General features: G+C 40.4%; 1 protein-coding gene across 6 annotated transcripts in view; it reads right to left on the bottom strand.

The window, feature by feature from the left end:
- Positions 1-495: 495 nt before the first annotated feature.
- PSME3IP1 (proteasome activator subunit 3 interacting protein 1) overlaps positions 496-12,517 on the bottom strand; it is a 31,831-nt gene continuing 19,809 nt past the window's right edge. For all 6 annotated transcript variants that reach the window (XM_006941530.5, XM_006941535.4, XM_006941536.5 and 3 more), the window contains exons 6-7: positions 8,725-8,789; positions 496-859 (exon numbers count right to left, since the gene is read on the bottom strand). In XM_006941530.5, the coding sequence (XP_006941592.2) occupies positions 642-859; positions 8,725-8,789 (283 nt within the window). In that variant the 3' untranslated portion in view covers positions 496-641. The remainder of the gene's footprint in view (positions 860-8,724; positions 8,790-12,517) is intronic.

A 12,517-nucleotide genomic window follows, 5' to 3' on the forward strand; every position in this document is an offset into this window, starting at 1 on the left:
GGAAGGCAAAGGAGAAGGAAAAGGAAGGAAGAATAAGGAGAAATTTCACAATAAGTGATGAGTGTTAAGTGACACTCCCTGCAGACGCAGTTCAGAATCTTTACTTAGTCACACAACATCGAGAATTGGTTAGTTCCAAGGGAGGTCGCCATTCCGTCACCCGGCTCATTTCTCCCACCCACCCCCGTCCCCCATGTGTTCCACAATGCAGTACAACCAAACGGGATGGTCATCTAGAGCCGAATGTTTAAATAGTACCTGTCCAATAACTGCCCTTGCTTCTTTGTGCTGTTGGGAAAGGAAAAAAAGAAAGCAACATGATCCAAACACTCTGCACACCAGTGGGTGCCTATCTTCCCAGGGCATTTTCAGTGGAATTTCTGCTGAGCCCTCCTCCCCTCCCCCCAGCACATCAGCAAGGAAAGACGCAGCAGGACAGGTCTGGACATCTGCACTGGAGTGAAAAGAGAAACCAAACACAAGTCGGGCCACAAGTGGACTCTGGCACATTTTTAGATGAGGTTAAAAATGTCACGGTGTGCACAGGAAGCAGGCAAAGGAGTTCTGAGGGAGGTAATGCCCGTAGGCAGAACAAACCGTCCGGTCTACTCTTGGGCAGGAGCTTGGGAGGGACACGGGAGCTAGGGGGCCTCGAGGAAGGTGTTGGTTCGGAAGATGGAGGAGACGATCTTGCCAGTGGCGTTGATGGTGCCTTCACTGTCTGAGCTGGACTCGGAGTCGCTGCTGCCGGAATAGGCACCCAAGCCTGGGAGGATGCCAATACAGACCGCGGCAGAGGGGCAGTGGATGGAAGGAGTGCTCAGGGACGTGCTTCCAAGAGACATGCAGGACGGGGCTTCTGCAAAACAGGAGGAAGCACTGTGACTTCACCATTTTGCCCAAAATTCACAGGGTACTTTCCACATGTGGGGCACAGCGCCTCGGGCTCTACCCTGAAGCCCCAAACCGCTCTGTGCAGTCATCATTACTGTCCCCTGCATCGGACAGCTGTGTTCCTCTTTTACAACTGAGAAAACTGAAGCCACACTCAGAGAACATTTTAAAGCCATGCAGAATGTGACCACGTAGCTAAGGCTCTTTTTGCTCCGGGAAACCCAGAGTCACTGCAGCACCCCAGTGATGGAAAGCCTCAATCCAGGGGAATACGGCACTTAGAAGTAAAAAGAGAAGTTAAGGACTCTACTCCACCACTCCTGTTGCCTCTAAATGTTTCCGGACTCAATGAATCACTACAACAACCTGCTATGTAGGTATCCCTATCTTACTGATGAAGGAGGTCAAATGACCAGGCCAAGGTTAAAGGCCACTTAGAGTAGAAAACGTTAAACTAAATCTGAATCAAAAAATAATGTACTAGAATGATACCAGAGCTCACTGTAGACTAAGTGCTGGACTTTAAACCTCAGTGTCTCAGGCTGACAAGCATATACCTTCCTGGCTTTTGCCTTTACAAGCCCCTAACTGACACTTTATGTAAATGTGAAAAGGATACATGGTTCCACGTATATGAAATCAGGAGGAAGTCAAAACTACCACTGAGAAGCAAGAAGAGACCTCCAGCGGCCAGTACACAGGGTTGAGAAGCTCAGTGGATTTGCTGGTCTTACAGGAAGTTCTAATAGGGGAAAAAGAAGCTGCTGAAGAAAGGCAGTGTTGAAACACAGAGATGTAAGAACGTGGCCTGAGAGCCAACACTGATCGTAAAGACGGTGATTACAAGACTACATGAAAGCAGAGGCAGATTTTTGCAACAAATACCACAAAAGTCAATTTCTTCGTGAGATCAGGTTCTTCCGACACCAACCAACCAACCAACAACCGAATAGAAAACTGGACACAAGGTACAAATAGTTCACAGAAAAAGCAAAACAGACATTTAAACTCGGGAGAGGAAACAATCTATAAGGAGGGAAGGTATAGGGAACAGGCATCTTTATATGCTGCTGAGAGGATGTGGGGCAGTTTGGCAACGTCCTTCAATCTTAAATGATGTTCATATGAGAACATTCCCTGCGGCACTGTTGACAGTAGCAACTGAAAGGTTCATTAATAAGGGACCAGTGTAATGGACTATTATTCAGCCATGAAGAAGAGTAAAGCCTCTACGTACTGGTACCAAACCACTATGCTTTGTGAAAGAGGCAAGGGTATGTGTAAGCTATAATCTGTAGGGAGGGGAACATGCCCATGGACATGCATGACGATGTCTAAAACAATACATATAAAACTGGTAACAGTGGTTGTCCTGGGGAGATCATAAGAGCGGTTGGGGAACAGGGAGACTTAACTTTTTTTATTCCAAACTTTTTAAATTTTATTTTTATTTAAAAAAAAATTTTTTTTTTTAACATTTATTTCTTTTTGAGACAGGGAGAGAGACAGAGCATGAACGGGGGAGGAGCATAAAGAGAGGGAGACACAGAATCGGAAGCAGGCTGCAGGCTCCGAGCCATCAGCCCAGAGCCCGACGCGGGGCTCGAACTCACGGACCGCGAGATCGTGACCTGGCTGAAGTCGGCCGCTTAACCGACTGAGCCACCCAGGCGCCCCACCAAACTTTTTTAATTTTAGAATGAATAAATAAACTTTATTTATTCTTTTGCCCCTTTTGAATTTTCTATGCATATACTGCCAATGCAGACAATTTTTTAGAAAAGCAAATGCAAAAGTTCAAAGAGCATCATAGTCTACTTAAATTGGGGAGGAATAGCCCCATGTATCTCTGTAACCTCATGGGCACCCCACTCTTACAGCCAGGAAGGCTGCAGAAGAATGGACAGTCTAACAACAAAACGGGTTGCTTGTCTGTATGTTCTCATTGTAAGCCACTTGAGGGCAAGGGCTCCTTCTTCACCACTCCGTCCCCATAGCATGGGGTCTAGCACACAGCAGGCCAGCATTTGCCATGTGTTAAAGATATTTTACACATTTCATTGCAAATAGCTAAATTGGAGGGGAGGGGTGAAAATTTGGGACCCAACATCAAACTGTACATTATTCATTACTTGAACATTCCCTGTATTATTATTTTCACATATACAGTGATACTTTCAGTATTCTGTTAGAAATATTTGGTTAAGGGATGCCTGGGTGGCTCAGTTGGGCTCAGGTCATGATCTCACGGTTCATGAGTTCGAGCTCCATCAGGCTCTCTGCTGTCAGTGCAGAGCCTGTTTTGGATCCTGTGTCTCCCTCTCTCTCTGCCCTTCCCCTGCCACACACTCTCTCTCTCTCTCAAAATAAATATATATTTAAAAAAATGAAATATTTGCTTTAAAAAAAAAACCTGATTCATAAATCAGTTACTCAGAAAATTTATGTGAAGCTGTTCAATGAGATGTCATTTTATTAAGAATTTCAAGGGTGAATTGAATTTTAGGGTCTATCTTAGATAGAAAAGGAGGATCAAGTTCAGAGTACCTGTGCAAGACTAGAGCTGGCCTAACGGAAGGACGGAAGCCAGCCACGAAATGAAACCAAGAAATCTGGACCACAATGGCATCAGCAGAGTTTAAGCCAAAAGACCAAATCTCCCGATTATCTAGGTTTCAAGAAAGAAAAGAGATTGCAACTCTGACAAATTTCATTCCAAAAATAGTTCAACTGTCCAAAGAGAACAAAATGGTGCCCTCTGATCTCACCCATTTGGTGAAGTTTCCTGCCAGCTTCTGCATTTGCAGGACCACGTTGTTATACCAAATTAACACCGAAAATTACTAATAGGGAATGTTCTTGGGATTCAAACAGATGCGTGAGTTGAGAGTCGATGGGGCCAACTTGTGCGTTCACTGGCTCTGCTCAGAGCCTAAGTCCAGAGCCCCCAATGGGGGAAACCTGAATCTCCATTAGGGTCACAGAGTTCTTTTCTGGGGGGAACAAAGGCACAAAGCTTTCTACTGCGAAGGACAAGACTTTCAAGCAAGCTTTTAGAGGATATTCTTCCAATGGGGCCTTACTAGCAAAAGAGGGTATCTCTTGCCCAGCTGTAAGAATGCTGCCGTGAGAGTGGAAGGGAAGACAAAGAGATTAAAAGGTGGCTCTGAAACATGGTGTCTGCCTTAGATGGTTTTTTTTTCAACAAGTATTATTATTATTTTATTTTACTTTGAGAGAGACAGAGTGCAAGCAGGGGGGGAGCAGAGAGAGAGGGAAAATCGAAGCACTGCACTGATAGTGCAGAGCCCAACACAGGGCTCGAACTCACAAACTGTGAGATCATAACCTGAGTCGAAATCAATAGTCAGATGCTCAACCAACTGAGCCGTTCAGGTGCCCCCTAAGATGGTTTCAAAAGGCCACACAAGTGGGGCACCTGGTGGCTCAGTCAGTTAAGCGTCCCACTTCAGCTCAGGTCATGATCTCATGGTTCATACATTCGAGCCCCGCATCAGGCTCTGTGCCAACAGCTTGGAGCCTGGAGCCTGCTTCAGATTCTGTGTCTCCCTCTCTCTCTGCCCCTCCCTCACTCACACACTCTGTCTTAAAAATAAATAAACGTTAAAAAAAACAAAAACAAAAACTGCCACACGAGTTTTCCTTTCCACTGACTAGTGCAAATACTTCCTACAAGGGAATAAGCACCAGACACAGACAGGGCTAGCTGAAGTACATTTAAGATTTCTATGAAGTTTTATGTACTTGTGTGTATGTGCACGTGTATACGCCCACAGTATACACTTAATCCTATTTACACATCCAGATTAGCAAGTTTCCTATATATTAAAAAGACATCTGTGAAATGGAAGTCCTATATTGCTGATGGGAATGTAAACTGGGATAACTTCTTTGCATGGCAATTTTACAATATTTATCAGAATTACAAATGTATATCTTCTCTGTCCCAATAATTCTATTTAACCTAACATATCATGGGTGTGAAAAATAACGCATGTACAAAGTTTTTAATAAAACATCATGACAGAGAAAGCATGGAAGCAATCTAAATGTCCATCATAAAAAATAGAAAAAACATACTATGTTGCAACCACAAAACAGGATACTACATAGTCTTAAAAAGGAATGAAGCTCTTTATGTACAGTCATGCAATGATTCCCAAGGTACTACAGGTGAATTAAACAATGAACAGAGTATGTTAATTAAAATAATGACGATGACAGGAAGTACAAAACAACGTATGAGGTATTCTTGCCAAAACACTTGAATTGATCAAGCTCTAGATCTAGTTACCATTTTCACAGGAAACACAGGAATAAAGGAACACCATGGAGATATAATCAACAAGATCTAGAGCATGGGAAACTCCACAGGACAAAGAGACCCAGTTTCTTCACAAAAACAAAGGAAGCAAAAAATAAACATAAAAAGGAAGAAGAATCTATAGGCCAAATGAGACTTAAAAGGCACACTAGTCTATTGTTAAGATGCTATCTGATGGCAATATTCCCAGACTGATCTACCGATTCAGGTGATCCCTATTAAAATTCCAACTGCCTTTGTTATTGAAATTGACAAGCTGATCCCAAAATTCATATGGAAATGCAAGGGACCTCACATAGCCAAATGATCTTGAAAGAGAACAAAGTTGGAGGACTCACACTTCCTAATTTCAGAACTTGCTACAAAGCTATAATGATCAAGACTGTGTGGTAACGGCATAAGGATAGACATACAGATCAATGGAAGAGAAGAGAGAGCCCAGAAATAAACCCATACATGTTGGTCAACTGATTTTCAACGAAAGTGCCATGACAGTTCAGTCTGGAAAAAGTAAGTCTCTTCAACAAAGGGTGCTGGGCCTACTGGATACACACAATGAAAATGAATCCCTACTTCAAACCATATACAAAAAATTAACTCAAAATGGATCAAAGACCAAAATGGAAGAGCTAAAGCCATAAAACTTAGAAGAAAACACAGGTGTAAGTTTTCATGGCTGTGGATTAGGCAATGGTTTCTTAGATACGACACCTAAAGCACAAGCAACCAAAGAAAAAATAGATAAGTCAGATGTCATCAAAACTAAAAATGTTTGTGCTCCAAATGACTCTATCAAGAAAATGAAAATGTAACTCACAGTAAGGGAGACAATATCTGTAAATCATCTATCTGACAAGTGTCTAGTAACCAGAATATATAAAAAACTCTTTAAACTCGACAGTAAAAAGACAAGTAACCTAATTTAAAAATAGGCTCAGGATTTGAGTAAATATTTCTCCAAAGAAGATATACAAATGACCAATAAGTACATGATGCCAACACCACTAGTCATTAGAGAAATGAAGTATCACTTCCCACCCACAAAGATAAACAAAATAAAAAAGACAATAACAAGTGTTGACGAGGATATAAAGAAACTGGAGCCTTCACATGCTGCTGGTAGAATGTAAAAATGGTGCAGTTGTTTCGGAAAACAATTTGGCAGTTCCTCAAAAAGTTAACCATATAAACACAGAGTTACCATATGACCTAGAAATTCCATTCCCAGGTATACACCCAAGAGAAGTGAAAATAGCTGGTCACACAAAAACTTGTACACAAATGTTCTTAGCAGCATCATTCAGAGTAGCCCAAAAGTGTGAACAATCCAAATGCCCATCAACTGATGACTGGACAGAATGCAGCATGCCATACAACAGAATATTATGCAGCGTAAAAAGTCCCGATATGTGCTACCACATGGATGACCTTTGTAAACACGTGAAAAGACACTGGACACAGAAGGCCGCAGATGGAATGATTTCATTTATAGGAAATATCCAGGAAAGGCAAGTCCACAGAGAGAAAAGTAGATGAGTGGTTGCCAGTGGCTAGAACCACTGTGCCAGTGGGAAGAACGGGGATAACTGTTAATGGGCATGGGGACTCTTTTTGGGGTGATGAAACATTTTGGAATTAAACAGTGGTGATGAATACACATTTCTGTGAACATATTAAAACAAAATCACTGAATTGTGCTTCTTTCAAAGAATGAATTTTATGGCACTGAGTTGTATCTCAATATTTTTTTAAAAGCCATATAGGCCAGATACAATGTATGACTGATCCTTGCTTGGATCCTGATTTTTAAAAAACCAATTGTCAATGGAGCCCCTGGGTGGCTCAGTTGGTTGAGCATCTGACTTCGGCTCAGGTCATGACCTCGCAGTTCATGAGTTCAAGCCCCTGCTCTCTCTGGCTCAAAAATAAATATTAAGGGGCGCCTGGGTGGCGCAGTCGGTTAAGCGTCCGACTTCAGCCAGGTCACGATCTCGCGGTCCGTGAGTTCGAGCCCCGCGTCAGGCTCTGGGCTGATGGCTCAGAGCCTGGAGCCTGTTTCCGATTCTGTGTCTACCTCTCTCTCTGCCCCTCGCCCGTTCATGCTCTGTCTCTCTCTGTCCCAAAAATAAATAAACGTTGAAAAAAAAAATTAAAAACAAATAAACATTAAAAAAATAATTGAAAAACCAATTGTCAAGAAAAAAATTGTGAGAAAATTGGGGAAAATGAATACTAATATGCTATCTGATATTATTTAGAGATCACTGGATGGTGGGTGATGGGCATTGAGGAGGGCACCTGTTGGGATGAGCACTGAGTGTTGTATGGAAACCAATTTGACAATAAATTTCATATTTAAAAAAAAGATCACTGTGATGTCAAAAACAAACAAAACAAAGAACCCTTATTTTTTAGTGATATGTACAGAAGAATTATGGATAAGACAATATAATGTCTGACATTTGCCTCATAACACTATAGTTAAGGAGGTATAAATAAGATTGGATATGTGTTAAAAAAACTGATGAAGCTACATGATGGGGTTCCTTATTATCTCAATGTTTGAATATGTTTTAAGTTATCTCAATAAACATTTTTTTAATTTTAAAAGCATATATTTGTAATTGCTTATACAGACACAGAATAGCTCCGGATATACACATAAGAAATGTATAATACTGTTTCTCTCTGGGAAGCAGAATTGGATGGAAGAGGATATATACGTAGAAAGAAGACTCTTCACTCAATGTCCTTCTTAAAAGTAATTCTAGAGCAAAAAGTTATCAGCAACAGCGCACCATTACTGGTGCTCAGCAGATATACATTTTTAAATATCCATTATATTTTGAGGGAGAAATCAATGTAAGCCCTGTTTTATAGATGACCCACTGAGTTTAGCGCAGAATCTCAGTCCCCCAGGGAGTCAGGGGTAGAGCTAAAAACGCTCTTGGATTTCTTATCCCCGATCCAGCCCTCAGGAACACTCACCTTCACTTACAACTCTGTGCCACTTAATACAGTGCCAGATTTGATTGCATAGAAGTAACCACCAAAGAAAGTATGCTTCTGGAGACTGTATTAAGCTTCCAGGCTCAATCCGATCCAACCATCAGCAAGAGCCAGGCATTCTACCTCTCACTGGTAGCCAGCCAGGTGAAATCAAGAAACTTGACATTTGGGGGACACAGAGAAAAACGCTTTGTGAGCAGAAGTGATAGGACCAGGGCTTTGGCTTTGTAAGCACTTCTGGGAAAGCACAATTGTCATTTATCAGTTCCACTGGTTTCTAACATATTGCTTGGCAGGGCAGTTGACATATACTCTTGGGTATAAATCCTGCCTGGTAGAAAACAGTTTGGTAAACTAAATTTAGATCGGCTTGCTCAGAGACCCATGCATTCCTTGACAGCTGTGCTGCGGTCCAGCCCTGTACTATGGTTCATGTGTATTACAAGTAAACAGTGAAATGAAAGCTGCCACCCTACCTTGACTCTTGTCATCTGGGTCAGTGTCCGACTTCAGTCTTTTCACGCTGTTCCCGCTCTCTGAGCTGTAACAAAAAACATGGTAATTTGAGCTATGTCCAATTGTGGGAATTAAAACTTTGGGACGCAGGAATTCCAATAACCATTATATGGGCCTTAGGTAGCCTCAAAGAACTGGGATGATCTGAAATGAAAAGTCTTCACTTCAGGTTCCTAATCTCCTTTCCAGTTACATTACTGTTATAAGGACAACATAAACCCCTGGCCAATTCAAGGGGTGAAGCATTAGACCTTCAGGCATCACCTAAACTTCAGATTCTTTGTTGTCCTTATCACTCATCTTGGTTAGAACCACAGATGGATTTGAAGAATATCTGGACAATTTCATACGTGATGAAAATTTATTTAAGTTCTTAAAGATTAAAGGAAATCTCTTTAGTGACATGTTAGTGATTCTGAAAGTCACTCAAAAGACCTTCACTGAAAGACGGTCTAGAGAACGTACTTCCCTTGCTGTGTAGCTTAGTGCAATACCCCAAGCTCTACCATTACTGCTAATATTTAGGGCAGTCAAAAAAAAAAAAAAAAAAAAAAAAAAAAAAAAAAAAAAAAAAAGAACGCACTTCAACAAGGAAAGAAATGATCCCAGAAAGAAGGCTTTAATCACAGAAGGAAGGGATAGTGAACAAAGGAACTGGCAAACACAATCTAATTTGTGGTGTTCAACACGACCATACTCAAGTCCTGGACAGTAGTAGCATGTAAGGAAGAGGTGATTAGAGTGTAAAGTTCTAAGGTCAATGTATAATTTTGTAGGAAAGGAAGACAGCTATGTAACTTTAGGTTGTGCTAAGTACTCCTAGTAAGTTGCAAGGTTAGCCACCAAAAGAACAGAAACACCGCGTGAATCCAAACCAGTAGAAAGAAAACGAATAAACAGAAGTTTTTAAAATCATAATTAATTTTTTAAAAATACAAGGAAAAATATCTTTTAAGTAAAAAGACAAGCAACATTAAGACAGCAGAAACTGTGTCAAAAATCCCAACAAATCCAAGCCTACCTGTAAAAACAGATGAACATACTCCATTTAAAATCAGATATTTATGAGACAATCCAAAAGATTTAACAAAAGTAAACAAAAACAAACAAGACCCAGAAAGATTGAAAGCAAAGAGTAGCAAGAGTCAGTAAGGCCAAACCCAAAGAAGGCTGAGCTATCCGGCACAGTATTAGGAAAACAGACTTTAAGACCAAAAACATTACAAGAGGTAAAGTTTATAATGAAACAAAGTTTAATTCATTATGAACAAATAATTCTGCACCTGTATGCTTCTAATTAAAGAGGTTAAAATAGATATTCAACAGAATTCTGAAGAAAAATCAAGAAATCATCATTATAGCGGGAGATTTCAAAATACTTAAGTACTGACAGAGCAAGCAGACAAATATGTAAAGACACAGAAGATATAAACAATACAATTAACCTGCTTATTTGGTGGTACCTACATAGAACCCAGAAATTTGCAAAAAATAAATAAACAGATTCTCCTCAAGCTCACTCAGAACATTTGTAAAAATTAACCTTAGGAATAGGTCACAAAGCAAGTCTAAAGGAATTTCAAAAGAATTAGCACACATAAACCATGATGCAATTAAGAGAGATATCAACAACAAAAGATAAATATTGTATGTCATAGATTCTAAGATACCACTGATAAGGTGTTAAAATGTGGGGGTAGGGGGGGAGCTTCATCTTAGTCCTGTGAAATATAGTTGAGTTACCTGAATATGTTTGGAAACTATTTTTTAAAAAAAAATTTTTTTTTTTTAACGTTTATTTACTTTTGAGACAGAGAGAGAGAGAGGATGAACGGGGGAGGGTCAGAGAGAGAGAGAGGGAGACACAGAATCTGAAACGGGCTCCAGGCTCTGAGCTGTCCGCACAGAGCCCGACGCAGGGCTCGAACTCACGGACCGTGAGATCGTGACCTGAGCCAAAGTCGGATGCCCAACCGACTGAGCCACCCAGGCGCCCCGATGTTTGGAAACTTTAAAAAATGTTTCTAATTCAGAAGTCAAAGAAGAAATCATAATGGGTATTTAAAAATAGTTGGAAATACAAAATCGTATACAGTGAAAGCTGAGGAAGAATTACACTTCCAGGTGCCTATAACTAAAAAGAAAAGCTGAAAATTAATTAGCTAGGTATCTGACACTCATTTATGACAGAAATTATAAAAGAATAAACTTGAAGTAAAGAATACCCCAGAGAAAGAAGGTAGGAGAAATTAAGAAACCAGCCAAAATAAGAATAAAAATACAAGCCATCAATACATGGGATGAAAAAGGACACAATTACAGATACCACAGCAATCAGAAAAACAAAAAAAACACTGGGGCACTTGCGTGACTCAGTCCGTTGAGCATCTGACTCTTGATTTTGGCTCAGGTCATGATCTCACAGTTGTGAGATCGAGTCCCGCACTGGGCTCTGTGTCGAGCGTGGCACCGGCTTGGCCTTCTGCTTCTCCCTCCCCGCCTCTCCCCTACTTGTGTGCGGTCTCAAAAAAAAATAAATAACCCCGAATTGGGCCCTGTGCTGACAGAGTGTGGAGCCTGCTTAGGATTCTCTCTCTGCCCCTCCCCTGCTTGTGTGCTCTCTTTCTCAAAATAAACAAACATTTTAAAATATAAATGAAAAAAATAAATGAATAGGGGCACCTCAGTGGCTCAACTGGTTAAGCATCAGACTTTGGCTTAGGACATGATCTCATGGTTGGAGAGTTTGAGCCCCTTATCAGGCTCTCTGCTCTCAGCATAGGAGACCGCTTTGGATCCTCTGTCCCTGCCCCTTCCCCCCACTTGTGAGCTCACACGCACATGCTCTCTCTCAAAAACATTTAAAAAATAAAAATAAATAAATAAAAATTTAAAGTTACTAAGAGTTATTAAAGAGTTATTGTTAAGGTTAATAAGAGCTGAGTGACCAGATATAAATACTCCAAAATTGGCTGCACTTTTACAAACCAGCAACAAAAAAATTATAAAACGCCTAAGAATAATCTAATAAAATATATGCACAACTGTTAGCTTTTGAAAGATAACTTTAAGACTTTATTGAAGAACATTAAAGGAAACAAATAAATGTATATATACCATGTGTAGAAAGACTCATATCCATAAAGATCTGTTTCCTCCATAAATTTATCAAACCATTTAATAGATTCCAATAAACTTGAAGAACTTAATCGAAAATTTAAATCTAGGTGTGCCTAGATCTAGGTGTGGCTCAGTCGGTTAAACAGCCGACTCTTCGGCTCAGGTGATGACCTCATGGGTTCAAGAGTTTGAGCCCTGCATCAAGCACCATTATACGACAGTGAAAATGAATGAATTACTCTGAGCTGACAGCACGGAGCCTGGCTTGAGATTCTGTCTCCCTTTCACTCTGCCCCTCCCCCGCTTGCTCACACACTCTCTCTCTCAAAATAAATAAAAATAAACTTAGACTAAAAAAATAAAATTTAAATCTAACTAAAATTTATATGGAAGAACAAAGTGGCCAACAATAGACAAAATACCCCTGAGAAAAGTATAAGGGGGCTAGCCTTACCAGATATCAAAATTATTTATAAAGCTACAATAAGTACACAGAGTGGTAGTGGTCCTATAGATCCGAGGAACAGAAAAAAGAAAAAGAAAAGAAAAAAAAAAAAAAAGAGAGAGAGAGAGAAAACTCCCAAACAAAGCCATATATGTTTGGAAACTTGTTATAAGACAGAGTAACACTGA

This window comes from Felis catus, chromosome E2 (assembly GCF_018350175.1).
Source record: "Felis catus isolate Fca126 chromosome E2, F.catus_Fca126_mat1.0, whole genome shotgun sequence".
In the NCBI taxonomy this organism is placed as follows: domain Eukaryota; kingdom Metazoa; phylum Chordata; class Mammalia; order Carnivora; family Felidae; genus Felis; species Felis catus.